Below are 21,430 nucleotides of genomic sequence, written 5' to 3' on the forward strand. Positions count from 1 at the left end.
CGTTCGCGACCGGACAGAATATGTACGAAATACGAAATAATGTGCTGTGGTTTTCTGAAAACGGGTCGCGTGCGGTCCGTATGCGGTTCCTATTTCAACCGCGCGCGAACGCTGAGCGTCCGTAACGGATTGTTCGCGAATCACCTGTGTAAATGACAAGCAACATGTCGGATGAGGTGGGTCGCAGGCGAAAAAAGCATTATTTAAAAAAAAATTAAAAGTCGTCTTGCGGCTACGAAACAATCACTGTATACTAGACCAGCTACTGTACATTGAACCAATAATCGTATGATACACCAGTTAATTTATAGTCAACTATTCACTGTACTTCAAAAATTCTGTGAGCGTACGACGTTATCGGAAGGACCGAAAAAATCAGAACTCTGACTGACGTGTATTAACTGTTTTCCTTCGGGCGGACAACGACAGAGAGACTGTTAGAGAAAAACAGCGGGGACGTGGTAGTTTTGCATACAGTGTGCATGTGGAAGCTAGACGGTAACAGAGATTTTATGTCCCTCACGCGGTGGCGCCGCACAGAACAGGCCTCTTCGCATTTATGCCGTAAACAGTGCCATAGTAAGACCGCTGCGATGCATAAGACTGTTACTTCTGAGAGGCAAGAAGCATTGTCTTTATGCAGAGATTAGACAGTCAGAGAAAACTAAAAAAAGCCAACGGATGGTCAGAATGCCTGACGACCTTTCAACTGTGCATATGGGTCAGCACGGGAATCATACCGAATGGAAATTTGATTTTTCATTGGTTTTGGTTAATCACCATCACTGTGAATCAACAATCCCTAGTCGCGCTCTTTTATTGAGCCCCAAAATCAGCCGAGAAACGAAGTGCGTATCTTTCACGTAATTATAAAATTTCTAATTTTCTTTGAAGTAGGTGTGGAGCTAAAAATGGAATAAAAACTGAAATCAGCAGTTAGAAGAAATATAATTATGAAAAGTAGAAAAAATTGTTTACCGAATTCCAGAGGTTTGAGTTATGTGCGTCAGTAATTACGGGTGAGCTCTTTTGGCGGAGAAAAAAGTTTTAGAATAAATTGGAGATTGATAATACATGAATAAAAGTGAGATTTGAAAAAACCTGATTTTGGAGAAAAAATCCGAAAATCAGAGAATTATTCAAAATTTAAATTTTTTTCTCTTGAAACTAAAAAGTGAAATCAAAAATTTATTTTAGAATTTTCACAAATTGGTTAGAATTCCCAGTGATATAAGACCCAGTTAACTTATTTTTCCAGTCTCAAAGAAAGGAAACCACGATAAATGAGAAATTCAGAAGCGAAGTATCGAGATATTTGAAACATGAATCCCCTTACGGTGTAGCGATGACAACGTTGCATTAAAAAAGGTAAAAGAACTAAGATGAGCGAAAAAATTAACAGAAAAAAATTAAAGGTGGGGGGACATGAAAAAAATAATGTTCTCGAAATTCCGTTCAAAGATGCCCCTCGAGGAGTTGAACTTGTGAGGGCGATGATTGAGGGTGCGGCGCTGCTACCGACTGAGCCACGCGGGCAAAGAGAAAGCGCACGCCCGATTGCATACATAAAGGCGAGGACGACAGCTGTACGCAGAGTGACATTTAGCGTTGTACACCGTGACGGTAGAATGCATACTCTAGCTACAAAAAAAACTACGAAAAATCTCCTGTCCCCCAACCTTTAAAGAGACACCGTGGTTACTTTACGCAACACGCGGCTTTTTCTGATATGCACAAACACGTGAAAAGGTAAGGGAACTGTATGTTTTTGAATAGGAGGATGGGAAAAAGTAACTTTCAAAATAGAGGCCGCCACTTTCAAATTCCGCACTCATTCGTGAAAAGCCAATAAAAATGGGATACTGTAGAGGAATGGGAGAAGAGAAAAATGAATGAACATTCGAAAGAGAGACCGCCATTTTTTCAAATGTTTCTCTTGCTCATAAAGAAACTTAAAGGTCAGGATACTGTAGTTGAAATGGGGTAGCAGAGAACAACTCATCTTTTGAAGAGAAGTTGCCATTTTCAAACGTATATGATTGACATAGAAAAAAAAACCTGAACATCGAAAATCTTGTGAACTTCCATGAAACTCGGATTTTTGAAGTTTGGAAATTCAGAGCTTCTCTGTGTTTTCTAGGAAAATTGGAGTATTCAAAAATCACTAAAAATACTAAAAACCTACTACATTATTCACAAATAATATTCGAAAAGGCTCTCAAAAAATAAAAACATGGAGAGCTAATGTTGAGTTTGAAAAAAATGCGACTCGCTCTTTTCTGTCTCTCATTTGATGAAAATGCAAATTGAGATGATGCAAAAAACCACAAAATCAATGTCCAAGAGCTGGATGATTTCAGTACACGCTGCAGAAAAGCACAATGAGCCAATTAAAGCTCCCAAAAGAGGTGGTAAAAGAGAAATCGAGTAGTGCCAAAAACAATTGAAGGCGTTAAATGAAATGTGCAAGAAGGGGGCGGGGTTACACGTCAACAGCGAAAAAAAGAAGGTTTGGGGCAATTGGAAAGAAACGAATTGGACTTTATGAAATGCACGAAATACGGAATTTGAATGTATTCTCTTTGACTAAAACAAAATCGAATTTTCATTGCCAGAGTCCAAGAAGAGAAAAAAAATCATATATGATGCTTGGAAAGAAAAAGGAGAATTGAGCTGTTGTAGGTTATGGCTTCAGAATTGAAATTTTGGTCCATAAATAGACTAATTTTGAAAACAACCTGCAATAAAAATCTGACTCCAAAAACAGCTCAGAAAACTGCAGCAGGAGGCACAGGAGAGACGCTCAGAATGATTTTTTTTTGAGAAAATTATTCTAGAATTCGGAGTAAACCATTTTCTGGGAATACAGAATGCGGAATCCGGACACATCAAACTTTCGCGGGATATAAAAAAAGTAGTCAGAAATCCGTACTGCTACAGTTCATAATTACTCCAAGAAACAAACTTCAAACTTCATTTTGTATAATTTCCAACGAAAGTTTGAAATTAATTCTTCGTTGGGTATAATTCTTGTAAAATAGTTTTTTGCTGTGGAATCAACTATTTGTCTTGGATTGCGGAATCCGGACATTTCTAATACTCAGTTGCACAAGTGACAAGCACAAAAACTTGCAGTAATGAACGTTTTTTGTCTGTATGTCGGAAATTGAAAAAAAAAACTGGTGGAGGAATAGAAAATAATTTTTTCCAAATTTGGGGGTTGCTCCTCACAAAAGACGAGATTGCCAGGTCCACATAGAAACTAGTGCTCTCTCTCTCTCTTTTTAGAAGAAATTTATGGAGCATCAACAAAATCTCATGACTAATTTGTTGTTTTTGATTCAGAACTTCTGAATTGCATCAGCTATACAAAACTATTTGAAAAAAAAAAGAATCATCCTACACAAAAAAAATGCATTCCAATCTAAATGCACATGTGAGAAAGTGTATCAAAATAGGAAGCATATTTATCCACTGCTGGTATAATTCTAATACAAAATTGAAGCTGTGGAAGAGAAACGCCGGTGGCTCTGTCCGAAGGTCCCACAACGACAAACACCGTCACCTAAACATTTTCAATTTTATTTCCTTGTGTACTTTTCGTTTTTTACAAAAACCCGAAGAAAAAAAAGGACGATGTTAAGAAAATTGATTGAAACGCAGGAAAATCAAAATAGTGTATTCGGAGAACAAACTATTTTCAGGTTAAGATAGTTGCTGTTTTAGAGCTTTCGAACCCGGCAGCTGGCGTTTCTCTTCCACAGCTCCAAATTGTTTGAACCAGAATAATAATTATCAAGCTGTATTTCTCTGTTTAGATTTACCCAAAAACTTGTCTCAGAAACTGTTCACTAACTTTTGCCCAATTTTTCTTAGTTCCTGTCAAAGGCGTCAAAGACATACTGATGTTTATCATAATATCAGAAATGTTTTTTTTGGTCCACGCACTTTAAGGTTTGGCAGTGCCGTTAATTTTTGAGAACATAATTCTTTGAACATTCGAAACAAAAGTAGAATTTCCAATATTCATTTGAAGGTTTTTGATTTTTTTGTGCAGACCATAATCAAGGATTTTGAAACACTTGTTCACAACCAACGGTCCCTTACTTCCTCACTCTCTCCCTTGCTCATATGGAGGTCGTAATACCCGTTGAACGCTTATGTGGTGTGGAGATGACCTCCGCTTCTTCCCCGACTCTTTATTATTATAGCACTAACTAGTAAGACGGGGGCCCAACAGTCCCAAACTCCACAATCACACAGTCATCGTCGCACTGTTTTCTCCTTTTTGTGTGTATAATGGTATATTGCCTTGTTGTCATTCGAACACCTGTCCTCCGGTCACCAATACTCCCGCCAAAACACATACACACAAACCATCCCTCGCGCACTCACCCACCCAACGTGGCATTTTCACCTCATCTAATCCTAGCACTAACTAGTAAGACGGGGGCCCCATAGCACTAACTAGTAAGACGGGGGCCCAACAGTCCCACACTCCACAATCACACAGTCATCGTCTCACTGTTTTTTCCTCTTTGTGTGTATAATGGTATAATTGCCTTGTTGTCATTCGAACACCTGTCCTCCGGTCACCAATACTCCCGCCAAAACACATAAACACAAACCATCCCGCGCGCACTCACCCACCCAACGTGGCATTTTCACCTCATCTAATCCACCCCAGGTTGTCACCCAAACACATTTCTGATCGATTTTCGTTCTTCCTATCTGTATTCTGTGATTCTTTCTCTGTTTTCACTCAATCGCAAACTCAAGTGTGTTTTTCTTTATTCCTGAATTTATATATTTTCAGAGACAATGTTTGAAGGAATCTCAGCGCAGAATATAAAGGATCCAGAAGCTGTTGAAGTGGTTCGATACGAATACGACAGAATCAAACGGGTTCATATCAATTCGCTCTCGCAATATATCTCTCCTCATCATGGAACAACTCTATTCAACTTGTCATTGAGAGATATAATCTTAGTTGCAGCCGAAAAAACCGTGAGTTAAATTTAATATTTAAAATTTGTTTTCGTAAACTTCTTAAATCCAGACATTCTAATTTTTTTGAATTAGGCGTCAAAGTGATGGTGTTATAGTAACGCGGGAATAAGGAGCTTCAGCCCTGGCCTTCAATTTAACAGAACACTTTTTTCGAAAAATATTTTCTGTGAGTAGTGAGAATTTTGCTGAAATATGAGAACTTCAAGTACTTTTTCAAATGATATTATCAAGAAGTATTTTGTTTTCTGTTTAAAATAATAGGCTGATGCTCAAATGACTTGTTTCGCTTTTTCAGGAACATCCGCATTTTCGTGAAAAATGCAAAATTATTCGATGTATTTTTCATGAACAAACAGTAGACATAATCGAAATTGATTCATTGGAGTTTCTCCGAGTATTTAATCACTTTTTCAGGCTCCTGGCACCTCTGACGCCGTCCTTCTAGAATTGTTACAATCACTCGGCCAACTCTCTGTTTACGAAGTTGTTGATTTCTCGAACGAGATTCAGGATATTGAGAAAAAAGTGGAAGATTTTCTTTCTACACTTGAAGTGTTCCAAAAAGAGAAACAACAAGAGAATGCCACAGTGAGAGAAATGACGGTAGAAATGATGAGATTGTGAGTGCAGATTTCATATTGTTTCAAGTACTAACAAACTGTTTAATAATGCAAAAATCTTCAGAAATATGTCTTTGTATCCTATATAAAGATCTAGAACTAATGACTAATTGATATTGTTATTTTGATTTCAATTTACTTCAGGGAAGCGGAGGAGAGAGACAAGCTCAATGAAGATCTGGAGAAAGTCTTAATCAGCACAGAGACTATAAAAGACTTGTGCATTTGCCGAGAGGTATCACTGATGGGAAATCGGAACAAGGAGAAGAGAAGGACACTTTATGAATTCACGCCCAAAGTTGATGAGCTTCTGATCAAACTGAAATCTCTTGCCGAAGTTGATGAACTCACTCCGCCACGTGCAGTGAGAAGACCGGTTCAACGGAAGTTCGCGAAGGGAGTAGTCTCAAACAAAATTCACACGTATCATGAGAAGTTGCTGGAATTTTTAAAATCAGAAGCTTTCATGCAACTTGGGTGAGTTAATTATGTCAAACAAATTAGAGGTGTTGAGACGAGAAAAATAAATTAAAGATTGGAAAACACGCCGCGTAGTTTAGACAATACAATTTCGCTCACGATAATCTAAAGTACAAAAAAAGTTGGAGTTTTTTCACACGATGTTAATTTCAGACATCCCTACAAAACCATCACTGAACAAGTCGTTCGTGAATTCCTACAAATCGCAGACTTTCTCTCCAACTATCAGAAAAGTCTTTATCAGATCCTTCTGAATGCATCACAAGCCGAAGTCGATATAAAGATGTACTCCAGACAACTATCCATGCTCCACACTAAGTCCAATAAAGATTGCGAAAAGGTAAAACTTATTATAAAATAGTTTTGTAAATTGCTCTCATTTAAGATTGCCACGGAGGTGGACAAGCTGAAACCATTGGTACTGGATAATGTAGAATTGCTGGCCGAGTGGATTTTTCTCCAAAGAGACATTACTCCATAGATATCATTCCTTACAAATCTCAACGATCTCATCTTTCCGTGCTCTACCCGTATATCATCGTTTTTTGCTTCACGTGTCACCCCAGTAGGGAGATATTTTCCTTTTTCCTACCTCTGCATTTTTACTAGCCTCGTGTCTAGCTAGCCATTTGTAAATGTTCTGTTTAGATATCGCCAGTACATTTTGCGATCCTTTTCTTCTACAATAGTTCAAATTCTTTGTTTCCCCAGATCCTATTCATCAAGTGGTGAGTTTTTCATATACCATCTCTTTTTGTTTCCCGTGTGAATTGTAGCACTTCCGGTTATTGCAAATTTTGAATATTCCCCCTTCACCCTTCAATTGGCTACTGATTTTATTTCAGTAAGTTGACTAACGATAAAATTTTTCTAGCCTAATTTTTCAGCTAGTTTTGAGCTATGGCCCTTTTGACTAAAAATTCATCAATAATTTTTTGAATCCTCCCTACCCCCATTTGCTAGCGCTAACTTTTTGGTTTTCCAAAATCTCACCAATTAAATATTGAATTATATTTTTACATTGACATTTTGCAGATCTTGAAAAGTTCTTTCACCTAACAATGTTTGCCTTCAATTTTCACACATGATCTAATTGTTTCGTTGGAAAATTCAAAGTTTCTGTGTATAAATTTTTCGCTTCAAATCGCACACATCAATAATCAAATTGTTCACAGTTCAAAAATCAATATGATTATTTAAAATTCAGTACAAAAAAGTATCAAAAAGTCACATATCCAAAAGCGAAAAATCGAAATAAAGTTGGATGATTATAAATCCTATTGATACCGAAAACGTTGACCATTGGTTTCAATGTTTTGTTGTTGAAGAAATAAACTGAAAAAGAAAACTTTTTGTGATATCCATCAAATTTAAAATAGAATCACCATTTTTCAATCTTCACAAATTTCACATATTTCGAACGGTTTTTTCGGCTCTAACCCCTTCCGCGGTCCCTTGATTTTCGCGATTCGGAGTTGCGGTGGAGAGTGGGGCTGGCATTGGATTCCTCAGAGTGGCAACCGATTGAGACAAGTCATCATTCAATAAAAGTGGAAGCGGTATCGTGACCTCGGTCCGTGATGTAAATGCCCTGAATGCTGATCCCGGTACATGAATGATTGGAAGTCCCGGTAAAATGAAAGTAAAGGTCTGTGGTGCTTCTTGATCATTGGATTCAACTGCGATAGGTGATACCGAAGAAGCAAATCCAGGAACATTATGCCCAAGCTGGTTATTACTTGGAGATGGGTTATTTCTAGAGCTTTCTTGATTCTGTTGAGTTTGAGAATCAGCCAATCTACCAGAACTGCCTCCGGACTTTTGTCCAGCTTCTGGGGCGTCATCAGGGATTGTTTGATCTTTTCCAGTGACAGTTGAATCGGATTCATTCTCATTGGTCATTTGTTCACCATTATCACTTGCATTTTCAAAATTTTGAATTTGAAGTTGATTCAGCACAACATCACTCTGATCATCGTTAATATTAATTTCCGCATCTTCTTCCGTCTCGCTTCTAGTTAAGTCTTCACTTTGATTATGTTGGTTCTGTCCTAGCAGCATTTGCTGTTGGATAGGAGACTGCGTTGGTCGTCCGGCTGCTTGCTGCACTGAGAAATGGACTGGCGAATGTCCCATCGGTTGGGCTGGCGACAATGCCCTCCGTTCGATTCGATGCAGATCTGGCTGCTGATTCAATACAGCAGCACTATGAAAATCATCAGTATCCATTTGGTCAGTGCTATCCTCTTCTTCATTTTCAGCTGGGGAATGCACTAGACCATCAGCAATCTCATCATCATCACTGTCCATTTCCAGATGATCACTATCATCTTCTTGCTGAGCAATTGATGGCTGGACAATTTGCAGGACCGGTGTCTGGACTGGCGGCGGTGAAACGGAACGGACTTGAGCTTGGATTGGTTGCTGAACCAAAGGCTGCTGAACTGGCTGTTGAACGTGCTGAATCCTTTTTCTCTCTTCGATTTCTTGATCCTAAAATTTATAAAAATTAACATGTCCAAATGATTCAAACTAACCGAAAGGACAAGGGCCAGACATTCGGGTTCAGGCATGACGAGGCCAGCTTTTTTTCGCTGAAAATAATGTTTTTGTACTTTTTCAGAAAAAAAACTTCTGCATACCACTTCAATATGATTTGTTGCGACTGATAGATGTGCTCAAATCTTTCAGTTCCATTCCCTTCACTATCGGCGCAGTCCAAAGCATCTGCTCTGATTTTATCGGACTGAAACAATTTATTTTCCTATAAGAATAGTTATCAAAACAAACCAATGAGCGACTGGATCCGATGCTTTGGCAAACCTCCCGGGCGTGGTAATCAAAGGTCTGAATTATCAACTTCCATTAATGAAAAAAAGAAGCAGTTACCTTCATCAACGAAATCATCGAAGTCCGTCCTTCGTTTGTGACGAGCGCGCCGCGGAGACAGCTTTCCAGTTTCTGCAAAGTATTAAATATATATTATAAACATCGTTAGGCTGGAAACCTCTAAATCTTCCAATTCCTTTCCAAGCAATGGCCGATAGGCATCAAACATTTTCATGGTATCCAAATTCTTTCTCATATTTCGCATTCTACCTGCACGAAGAGCCTTCCACGCCATCGAAGCTGTGAGGAGCAGCTGAAAAATATGATGAGATGTGAGATGGGAATTCATATTTATTACCAGCGACAGGTAGTAATGTGTGGGAAAATTGTTGACCATTGCGGTACGGTCATGCTCGTCCAGCTCAGAAGATTGGAGAGCTTGTCTGCAACAAAGTTTGATTTTTTAAAATTTATTTTTTGAACTTACTGCTGGCTCAAATCAAACCGCTGTTTTCTGACTCTAGCTGGCCGCATATTCGTTCTGAAAAAAATTTTATATACAAATTAATTTTCATATGCTGAGAACAGCAATCAATTTTTGAGGTGGTAAAAGACGGATATCAAATTTTCTATGTATAAAGTCTGTCCTTTAATAGTTTGAACGATAAAAGCCTTTGTGAGGGGAAACACTGAAAGCCTGTCGATATTCAAAACCAGCGTTTTGTTAGCAATGAGCAATCTTTTCTGGACTTTAGTTGTTCTTGTTTCGAGAAGAAATAAACGGATTTCTTGTTGCGCAATTAGTGAAAAAAACAAATGAAACAAAGGAAACAGATTTCGAAAAAACAAATCAGATTTTCTGATTTTAAGAATTTACTTCATTTTCAAAATTTTAAAAATTTTCTAGATAAAATTATCAGGATAGAAATTGAATTTTAGAAAATTCTGTTATAAAAACTTACTTTCGAACGTTGACTTCCGATTTTTCGAATTTCTGAAAATTCGCAAGAGTGTTGAAATGATTTTCATGTATTTTTTTTCAGAGAAGTTTAGAAATCCCGAAAAATCAGGGTTATTGAAAACTCGAAGGTTTCGAGTTTATAAAATCATGTGGTGTTCAGGAAACTATAATTTCCTAAAACTCTTCCAAAACATGCATGCTTGAAAAAGAAGAGAGAGAGAGAGAGAGAGAGAGAGAGAGAGAGAGAGAGAGAGAGAGAGATAGAGAGAGACGCAGGTATTTATTCTAATTCAAATCCTCCAAAAAGAGGGATCGAAAAAAGTAAGAAAAACAGAAGAAAAGTGGAAATAAGATGATTGAAGGTGATGAAAAGGGCGAGCACATGAGGGAAATAGTGTGTGAATTGAGAAGACGGTAGAGAAGTTGTAGAGGGGATTGTGAACCTATCGATGGGAGAGAGCAGCTTCAAAAACCTATCTCAATGAGTAATATTATTTCTGTGTGTCTCTCCAGAACAGTACACTCTCTCGCCCCACGAGTTTTTTAGGGGTGTGTACATCTGCGACCTCGTGCATACCAAAACATGAGTCATTATAAAACAACATTTTTTGAATGACAAAAGTACAGTATCCGAAAAAATAGAGTCCCAAAAAATACAGTATCCCAGAAAGTACATTATCTAGCATTGTGCAGTATCCCAGAAAAAGCAGTAATCCAAAAAGTACAGCTTCCCTGATATGAGAAAAGCATGGTGTTGCAGAGAAAGAGTGAGAGGGAGTAATAGTTATCAGTTTCAAAAGAAGTTTTTGAGACATCGAAAAAGCGTTGGGTTCTGAAAACTTTGAAATTCAAGTCTCGGATATTCTTGGACCAAGATATTCCATTTGAATATATATCTGGGAACATTTGAATCTTTCAAATCGCTTTTTAAGAATGATGTTTTGAAAAAAACCAAACACAAAAAATTCAGGAATTTTTGTATTTCTAAAATCCAAACGTATTCACTTATTCTTCCTATCTCAGAATTTTTCTTAAAAACTGACTATGCGGAATCAATTCGGGAGTTTTAGAACTTTTTTAAAACCTAGATTCACAGAAGTTTTGACTTCAAAAGGTTAAAATGTCCAAATTTCAACATTTTTCAAGACTTTGATTTGCGAGTTTTTCAGAATTTCATTCAAAATTTTGATATTTAGTCATTATCGAAAATTCTATTTACAAAATTCACAGAATTGAAAAACTTTGGACCAATAAAAACTTTGAGAACATTAAAAATTCAGATTTTGAAAAATCGTCTAGAATTTTGTAACATTCAAGAGTATGGAAAAACAAGATTTTCAGAATCATTAACTGTTGAAAACATAGAATTTCAAGCATTGAGAACTAAAAAAATAGAGAGCTTCCAGATGAAAATCTAATCTCAGAATTTCAAAATTATCGATTTTCGAACAGTTTTCAAAACCTCACCTCTCTCATACATATGTCTATTACTTGGTCATCAAGCAGCTACAAAAGTCCATCCAAATGACTGAGGCCATTTGAATTCTCTGCGTCTCTCTAGAACAGTACACTCTCTCGCCCCACAAAATTTTTTGGGGTCTGTATGTTTAAATCTGCGACCTTATGTTTACCAGAACATGAGGAAGAAAAACAACATTTTTTGAATAAAAAAGTACAGTATCCCAAAAGGTACAGTATCCAATAGATTACAGTGTCTCAAAAAGAAAAGTATCACAGAAAGTACATTATACCAAAGAGTAGAGTATCCCAAGAGCACAGAATTCCTAAAGTACAGTATCCCGAAAAGTACAGTATTCCTAAAAAATGCAGATATCTCAAAAAATCAGGATTGTTTGAAAACTTAAAGGTTTCAAACGCTGAAAATCCTTTGATTTCCAGAGAAATAAAACGGATATTACCATACTTGTCACGGGCCGGGCCGGGTCAAAATGAAAAATTCTCCGGCCCGGCCCGGCTGGCCCACCCGACCCGGCCCTGTCAGCCCGGGTCAGATTCAAAAATTTCAAAATTTCGAAGTTTTTTGAAAATTTGTGAAGTTTTCATCAAAATTGCTATAAATGTTGAAGTTTCGATACTTTTATAAAGGCGGATTATAACAGGAAGTTGTTTTTCAGGTGGAATTCAAAAAAATTTTCTCAAAATTTTTCAAAAAATCAGCTACCCGGGCTGACCGGGCCGGGCCGGACCGGGTCAAAATGAAAAATGGGTATTACAGAATTCAAGAAGTTTGGACCAATGACAAATTTTGAACAAAAACACTGATTTTGAACAATCAACTAGAAATTTGAAATTTCTGAATTTTAGAATTAAAAAATTCTTGAGCAAGATTTATAGAATTATTCATTAAGAAAAATATTCAAAATTTCAAGTACTCAGAATCTTTTATAAATTCGGAATTTTGTAGTTTAGAATTGCGGAATAAAAACTTTGAATTAAAAAAACCGAAATTCGGAATCTTTAACTTCCGAATTGTCAAATTTCTGATTTTTTGAACACATTTTTTTTGAATGTTAAACATTGAAAATTTGAAGCTCACACCTAATACAAGCCCACCCTGAGAAAGAGGTTAAAAAACAGAAGCCCGTGGGGTTTTATTAGAAGAAACACGGTATGTCTAATACTTGGTCATCGAGCAGCTACGAAAGCCCATCCAAATGACCAAGGTCATTTGAATTCTCTGCGTCTCTCTAGAACAGTACACTCTCTCACCCCACCAGATTTTTTGAAGTCTGTATGTTTATATCTGCGACTTCGTGGATGCCAAAACATGGGGAAGAAAAACAACATTTTTTGAATGAAAAAAGTACAGTATCCCAAAAAAAGTACACCATCTTAAAAAATACAGTATCCCTGAAATACTGTGTTACTGCTGTCGGAAAAGAAGATTTTATCTATCTTGAGAAAAGTAAAGCATCCCTAACACGGGAAAAGTCTCTAAAAAATTCGGATCTCAAAAAGTTCAGAATTCTACTAATTACAGTATCTTAAAAAATTCAGGATTACGAAAATTTCATTACCTCTGAAGGACAGTGTTACAGCATTCCAAAAATGAAAAAAGTACAGTATCCCAAAAAGTAAAGTATCCCAGAAAGTACAATAACCCAATAAGTTCAGCAGCTCTGAAAGTGCAGTACTCCATAAATACAGTATCAAAAAAAGAACAATATCTTCAAAAGTACAGTCTCAAATAAGACAATATCACTAAAATGTGAAAAGTACAGAATGACGGGAAAAAATGAATTCCGAAAAATTATATAATCAATAAAAATGCGAAAATACAGTAGGCTCTAGCGGAAAATACGGTATCCTCCTAAAAAGTAAAAATTGAATGAAAATTCCAGAATTTAAAAAATTGATTACGGACAAATTTCAAAATTCGACTTTTTTCATAAATATTTCGATCATTGGGACATCGACCAGCTTCAAAAACCTATTTAAATGACTAAGATCATTTCTCTGCGTCTCTCCAGCTTTATTTCTCTGTGTCTCTCCAGAACAGTACACTCTCTCGCCCCACGAGTTTTTTAGGGGTGTGTACATCTGCGACCTCGTGCATACCAAAACATGAGTCATTATAAAAAACATTTTTTGAATGACAAAAGTACAGTATCCGAAAAAATAGAGTCCCAAAAAATACAGTATCCCAACAAATACATTATCCCAAAAAGTAGAGTACCCCAAAAAAATACAGTATCCCAGAAATTACAGTACCTCAAAAAGTACAGTCTCTCTATAAGTGCAGTACCCCAAAAATTACACTATCCCAAAAGATTAAATATCCTTAAAAGTACAGGGTCCCAAAAATATAGTATCCTGATAAGGACAGTATCTTGATGAACACAGTATCCCAAAAAACGGTATCCAAAAAATGAAAAATCACTGGAAGTATCCGACGTATCCGAAAAACTAAAAAAACAGTACTTCGAAAGTTACAGTACCCCAAAAAATGAAGTATCAGTAAAGTGACAAAGTACAGCTTCACATAGTTAGAAGTACAATACATCTATGTGAAAAGAAATTGTTTACAATATGCTTATCGACAGGCAGGGCGTGAACGGGGACAGTGAAATCAGATCCCCCGACAGCAGAGAACAATATATAGAACATTTATTGGCAGCAGATGGTCCGACAACTTTCTATGAACGTACCGAATGAAGATTTATCTCCTTTCCATTTGATTAAAAAGATTTATATTCATTTAAGAGAGAGAAGAGGGGGGGGGGTAAGTGTTAACACTTTTAAAAAAGTTTTTGTGTAACTTCGAAAAAGCAATGGGTTCTGAAAACTTTGAAATTCAATTTTCGGAGATTCTTGAACCGAAATATTCTTATTGAATATATATGAAAACAAATTTGTTATTACAGGAAATCAAAAAATATTCTGAATTCTTCAAAATATTAAAATGTCCAGATTTCAAAATTTTTCAAGACTTCAATTTGCGAGTTTTTCAGAATTTTATTCAAAATTTTGATATTCAGTTATTTCGGAAATTCTAATTACAAAATTTACAAAATTGAAAACTTCGTCCCAATAAAAATTTTGAGAACATCAAAAATTCGGATTTCGAAAAATCGTCCAGGATTTTGGAACTTTACCTCTCCTATTACTTAGTCATCGAGCAGTTAGCCCAATCAAAAGACCAAGGTCATTTGAATTTTCTGCGTCTCTCTAGAAAGTACACTCTTTCACCCCACGAAATTTTTTGGGGTCTGTATGTTTACATCTGCAACCTTATGTTTACCAGAACATGAGGAAGAAAAACAACATTTTTGAATGGAAAAAGTACAGTATCCCAAAAAAAGTATTCCATCCCAAAAAATACAGTATCCCTGAAATACAGTGTTCCTGCTGTGGGAAAAGAAAAGTATCACTATAATGAGAAAAGTACAGCATCCCTAACACGGGAAAAGTCCCCAAAGAAGAAGACAAGGAATTTGAACATTCTGTCATTGACACCGTATTCACAAATCCATTTTCATTTCATTTCCCTATTCACAAGGCTAGGAGACTTTCAGAGTGGCTCAAACATTGTCTTATCATACTTCCCACATAGACTTTATGTTCACTTGACCTCAATTCAACCGAAAAAATGTCTGGAACTTCTTAATTAAACTAACAAAGTTTATCAGATAATGGATGAATTCCAAAAACGAAGAAATCGATATTTCGAGCCAATGTAGTCAACAAATTACTCATAACCTGTATCTTTAAACAGACATTTCCAGTCTATCCAGATGCATTGACGACTCAAAGAAAACTAATTTTTACTTTTTCGTTTGTTTCTTATCTTTGTAAGCAAAAAATTCTACACAGCCCGTCTTTTTTCCAAAAAATTTAAATTTTTGAACACAATTTTTTCTACTTAATTTTCCCAAAAAACCTGATTTTGAGAGTGGAACAATGATTTTGTGGATGGGAAAAAACGTGATTTTAGGAATTTCGGTCAGGAAATTTGTATGGGTCACGCTATCAACTCCAATTTTTTCTAGGTACCATTTCTCGAGAAGGATTACAACTTTCATGTGGACACCTTTTTATCAAATTTGGCCTAAATAGGGGTTCCAGTGAAATCTCAGGGTGGAACAATGGTATGTGGAGCAGTGTATCTCAGCAAATTTTTGGCACATGTGCCGCTACTTGGGGCACCGGTGCCGCTGCAACGCGGTAATCGTGCCCGGGGGGTCGGGGCACGCATGCATTTTGCGTACCGTTGCCGTGCCGTATCCGTGCTCATGTGTGCCGTTATTTGAAATTCTTTCCCCAAAATTGGCTCAATTAATTTCAATATTTTCTTTAAATTTAACAGTTTATTTGATTAGAAATTCAAAAAAAAGAGTAACAAAAAAAAATAAAATAAAAAACGATCTGTAGAGAAGATGGTGTCGAAGATGTCGAATTTCGATGAAAGTACCTTTCCTACTACTCTTCTCCAGCTTTATTGGCGTTGGGCTTGGCAGGGTGTTTCTGAAAGAACTTTAAAGATTATTTACATAAATAATTGGATGAAAACTCACATTTCTTTGGACGAATTGTTTTCCCGAAAATCCATCGGAAGTTGTCTGGCACGTTTTCACCGAAGATCAGCGGAACTGTAAAACATAGGGATTAACATTAACCTTTCAAACATTTTTTTTGAACACTGTCATTTCAAAATAGTTCAGTTTTTCACATCTCGCCCACTTACATATTTAATTTGGAATATTCATCGTTGCTGGTCGTAAAATATCTTCTTCTTCTTCAGCATCCCCCACGGTTTGACGACTTCCCTTCTCGTCTTTTATAACTGAAAAGATTTCCGACATCATTATTACTTGAACATCTCTCAACTCAATTATTTTCCTTCGGTGTCTCTTCCAACGGGACATCTGGTACAGCCAATGTCTGAAAACTAAACAGAAATATATTTCATGATTTTTCACCTGAAAGCCTAGAAAAACAAAACCAAATGCCATAAAACGGTGAAAAGTACAAAAATTTATGAAGATGAATGACAAGCTATTTTCGCAACATTTTCGAAACTATGGATAGAGACGATATGCGCAGGTGGTTCAAGAAAGGGCACGGCAGCGGCACGGTAGAGGCACGCCACATGCTTGCTAGGGGCACGGGTGCGGTGTTCCAAGGGCACTTTCAACGCGGCACGGTGCCGTGTGGATGCGGATCCTGTGCCGTTGATTGGAATATTATTCACGTTGATTGGAATATTATGTGAGCGACTTAGTACTAAATCTTCAATCACTTTGATCACTAGCAACAAGCAAAAAAAACCGCAGGTTCTCCAAGGCACACACGTTGAGAATGAAGAAAATACAGCAGAACAAAAAAATTGAGAATGGGAATAGGCGCTCTTGTCGTAGTCCTAGTATTCCTTCTTTCTCTTTCGTGTCTTCGCTGGTGGTTTTTTGTATCGTTTCATCGAAATTGCCGTGTCGCCGGAAAGAGGGCCTGAAAATCAATGCACTGCAGCGGGACGAGGAGAACAACTGGGAGTTGGCAGAGACTCAAACCGTGGTTTTGGTCACATTGAACAGTTGACTCTGGAATGAAAAAAAAAGAAATGGGCTGACGCCTAGTTAGGAAACGGCAGATTAATCAGGACATGTGTGGATTGGCCAGAAATGTCACTTCACACGAGGTTCCAAAAACAAAAGCAAACTACAATAAGATTGCAAGAAGAGTGAATAAACGTGATTCGAAATGTATGCTTTCATGAAGTACCTGTTCATGATAATCTGAACATTTTGAAAATAAGTCGGGACGCAAATTTGAATCTCAAGGATCGGAACTTTGACTGCTTTGCAAAAAGTTGAACGAAAAAAATTAATGTAACATTAAACATATTACGTGAAACCAACATGTCTAATGATTGGAATCGTAAAAACACACATTTTTAAAAATCTCATTCCTTTCATCATTTCCAATGTCACCTCAAATTTAAAAAAAAAACACCAAATATGGCTGTCTTGGCATTTGCTAAATTGTTTTGGCAAGGATTATTGAATCTTTAGATATTCTCATTACTAATAAAAGTAGTAAAGCTCGCTCCTTTCTCACCAGTCTGTCTCTTTTTGCAAGTGATAATTTTGAGACTCGAAACAATATAAGTGCCAAGCGGAGAATAGTTCTTAAGATCAATCATATCACTCACAAATTTTTCATTTATGTATAAAACAAGTCTGAAAGGAGTCTGCATACTGTAGTCAAATGGGAGAATAGTAAATTAACTTTTGAAAAGAGCATCCCAGTTTCTCCTCCAATCCATGTAAAATTGTAAGAAGTCGTCTTTTTCATTGTATGAAAATGTTATTTGCATGAAAAACAGAAGTTGTTGCACTTTGCTTTTTTTAATGGTAAAGGTGAAAATATTATTAATGGGGTAGATGAGAATGCTTTGGAGGAGAACATTTTTTTAAAACTCAATTATTGAGTTTGGGAATGCATCCTTTCGGGACGTTGCTAGGTCATAATGGGAAAAAATGTTTTTCATGGCATGGGAAAAATTTTATGAGCTTTCGGATAAAGGAAAAAAATCTTTCAAAAACAACTGCTACATTAGAAACGGAATCTTGTAGAAGACTATAACTGCTTTAGCTATCCATGACAACAAATTAAAAAAGTTCTGAATTGTTAAAAAACTACAATCACTCAAGAAGTTAAAATTGATTATTTGGTCTGCTAGTGATCAGTTTTTGGAGTATTCGAATTTTTTAATGGTTTAAAGAAAACGAGATATCATTTTATAGAGTCCAAATCGGAAATCCTAAACCACAAGTTCAGAGTCCGAATATTCAATCCGAAATCGGGAATCCAAAATTCAGATCTTAGATTTTAGAATACGGAGTCGGCAATACAGAATCTAGAGTACAAAATTCTGAATCCAAAATCCACAATCTGTAATTAAAGATAAGCAACTGAGAACAGGAACTCAAAACCGGAGTTAACCATGTATTAGAACCAATATCTTGAACTTCTTCGAAATTGGTCTGGTTTTTTTCAGATCATCAGATATTTTCAGACGAGGAAACATTGTTATTTTATGAAACGTTAAAAGCTACATTTACGCTTTACCTTATTTGATTTTTTCTCTTTTTGATCAGATTCTAACTTTATGTTAACTTTGAAACTTCAAAACTAGAAACTTCATTTCAAAACATTATATATTAAGACGTTTTTTTCCTGATCTACTCAAATTGGCTTGAGTTGTTTTTTGTAGAAAAACAGGGGTTTAATCACTTCAAGTGACTTTGAAGATTTTGGAAAATTTGTTAGATGTATCACCATTCCTAAGGGGACCTTCTGCCATGAATTTCATAGTACTCTTTTTTTTTCAAACTTTACATCTCTTCTGACCTGTTTCCAAAAACTCCCAAACTGCAATTGAATGTACAGTGGCGGCAGAATGGTTCATGCAAAACAACATTTTACCAGTTCTCCCTCTTCTCCTCTTTCTTCTCCACTCTCCTCTCTTTTATATCAAAAACACTAAACGGCCTCGTAACTGATCATCAAATTTTTTTTGCTGCACAAGATGCTGATGAAAAGTTTTATAGAAAGATGTAGTGTATGTGCGTACCAGATGGTGTTACATTACATTCTCAGAAGCGCAGAAATTATGTTTCCGTGTCTTTTTGTGCTAAGATGAGTAACCAGTAATTTTGCTTCCTCTTGCTTGTTCTTCACTAATTCCTGTCTGAAAAATTATTTTTCTGGTTTCAGATAGATTCTTTACTGCGACGTCTCTTTTCTTGATTTTTTTCTCTAGACGATTCTTCCAAGATAAGTTACAAATCTAGACAAATCTTCATCCGTCAGAGCATATCTCAGTTACACAACTTCCTAAATAGTGTCACTGGTTATCCTCTGTCGAAATGAAGATGTCAAAAGTAGCTGTTTTTTTCAGTTTCAAAAAAAAAAAAGAAATCGGTGAGTGTGTGTGCGATAGCCTCGCCGAACCAATGCATCTCATTTCCTGCTCAACCAAGAAATTCATTTCAGAATGAGGCTCTTCTCCTACCCATCTCAACCATTCGTTTTCCATTCGTCCTCCCCTTTTTTTCCCATTCTTCAAATTGGCCCATAATTTCCGGATGGCTCTTTTTCTTCTCGTCACAAAAACCACGGCCCGTCTCATTTTCTGCAGATGTCCTAAATGAAATGAATGTGATGCGTTTTACGTTATTTTTGATGCGCCACGCCTATTCGCCATTCGGCTCTACCTCCTGTGCATTTGGCATCAGATTTGAAATGCGTTGCTCTTTCGCAACCGTCAGCACAGAGTGCTTCGACTTACACAGAATTCGTAAAACCAACTGATGTAAGTGAATACTCTGTGTTGATGGTGATGATGCTGAAACGTAATGTATTCTAGCTACAATTTGTATTTGAAATGTTTTTTTTTGTATTTCTATGACCTAAGAAATATATATGCACTTTCAAAAGGACAGATGACGTCTCTTTCTAGAAGATCTAAAAATGCACTTTCAAAATAAGTGAATTCTGGAAAACGAAGGAGGGAAAATAGTTTCTTGTCTCTCTTGTAATCTGCTGAATGATAGAAATTTCGAAACAAAGGAGCAATCGGAAAATGAAGTGTCTCTGAACATTTCTTGAGGTGACAACGCCTCATTTCTTGAAATGTGTAATTAAAAATTCTTAGATTTTGTGAGAAACAATCTTTGGCAGATAGTTCATTTGTTGTCATTTCTGTTCTAAAATAAATTTCAAAAAATTTTTCGTGTTTCTTCTATTATTTTATCATGTATTTCTTCAAATTTCCCCGAATTCTAACAAAGAATACGCAATATTTCTTTTTTTAAAGCTGAAAACAAGATTTTCGCATTTCTGTGCAAACACCACCACGCGCAATTGCGGACCTGGGTTCGCAAACGTCGTGGTTCGCAACCGTCGCGTTTTCAACTGTCGGGTTCGCAAGTGTCGTGGTTCGCAAACGTCGCGGTTCGCAACTGACGGGTTCGCAAACGTCTAGGAGCCGAAAAACTGGCTGCATGACATTTCGAGAATGAACATTTCGCAACTCTGATATGTCACCATTTCTATATTTCGAAACCTAACATTTTTTCAACGTGATAATACAGACTGGATAAGTTTTGAACTACATGAATAGATCTGATTATTTAAAGTTGGCTTTTTCTTATAGAACACATCATAAAACACATCATCGGTTTTTAAAAATTGAAAACATTAGATTTTTTGAAGGTCAAAACGTTTTCTATCAGAAAAAAGCATATTTGGAAACCCTTACTTTTTTTGGTAGTCTGAAACCTTTTCATTCGTTTATATCATCACGGAAGCAATATGTATGGGGGCAAAATATAGTCATGCAAAGTCGCAGTTGTGAAATGTCCCAGTCGAAAAATGCCAATTTTTCATAATTTAGTTCCTGTTTTTTTAATTTAACTTTTTAACAGAAGATTTCGGCGAAAATTTTCAAATTATCAAAAAGAGAAGTTCATAAACTTTGGCTCGTAAATAAAAAGAAGCTCTCTCTTTTTTTAGAGAAAACTAAATCTTCTCATCTGCAAATATATTCATTTTTAATCCATCTGGCTTATTTTAGCTTGGTGGACAACTTCTACTTTTTGATCTATTATTAAACAGAAATCTTTTAAAATCCGTCCTGAAAATTATACTTCCATTTTAGACTCACCTGAATTATTTCAAGACGGCCCTTCTCCGACTAGCAACACTCAAAAATCCTGTGACAAAATATAGTCATTTGTCGTACAGTGATTTTTGAGCGTTGCTAGTAGCATTGAGGGCGCACAAAATAACAAATAGCAAAAATGAAAAATAAGGTGCAAGAAGAGAACAAGGAGGGAATAGTAGTAGTGTGAGTTCAAGCGAATGCGGTCGGTGGGTTATGATAAGAGATAAGAGAGTGTACAAAACACAAGTTGTGGCTTCCCCCTCTTTTTTCTTGAGAATCAGACAAAACAATTAGACGAGATAAGGAATTTTGTGGTGTGTCTGATACATTCAACGTTCGTTT

At 36.5% G+C, this 21,430-nt stretch overlaps 2 protein-coding genes across 2 annotated transcripts; one reads left to right on the plus strand and one right to left on the minus strand.

The window, feature by feature from the left end:
• Nucleotides 1–4,821: 4,821 nt before the first annotated feature.
• CBG27623 lies at nt 4,822–6,591 on the plus strand (the record flags this gene model as incomplete). The annotated part of the gene is made up of 5 exons (XM_045239431.1): nt 4,822–5,007; nt 5,425–5,630; nt 5,775–6,107; nt 6,264–6,450; nt 6,496–6,591. The coding sequence occupies 5 exons, from the start codon at nt 4,822–4,824 to the stop codon at nt 6,589–6,591; spliced, it is 1,008 nt and encodes a 335-aa protein (XP_045099463.1).
• Nucleotides 6,592–7,517: 926 nt separating this feature from the next.
• Nucleotides 7,518–9,234, minus strand: CBG27624 (the record flags this gene model as incomplete). The annotated part of the gene is made up of 4 exons (XM_045239432.1): nt 7,518–8,603; nt 8,648–8,704; nt 9,000–9,071; nt 9,118–9,234. 4 exons carry the CDS (start codon nt 9,232–9,234, stop codon nt 7,518–7,520), a joined length of 1,332 nt encoding a protein of 443 aa, XP_045099464.1.
• Nucleotides 9,235–21,430: the final 12,196 nt, after the last annotated feature.

The sequence above is a fragment of the Caenorhabditis briggsae genome (genome assembly GCF_000004555.2).
Source record: "Caenorhabditis briggsae complete genome, chrX, whole genome shotgun sequence".
Classification (NCBI taxonomy): Eukaryota; Metazoa; Nematoda; class Chromadorea; order Rhabditida; family Rhabditidae; genus Caenorhabditis; species Caenorhabditis briggsae.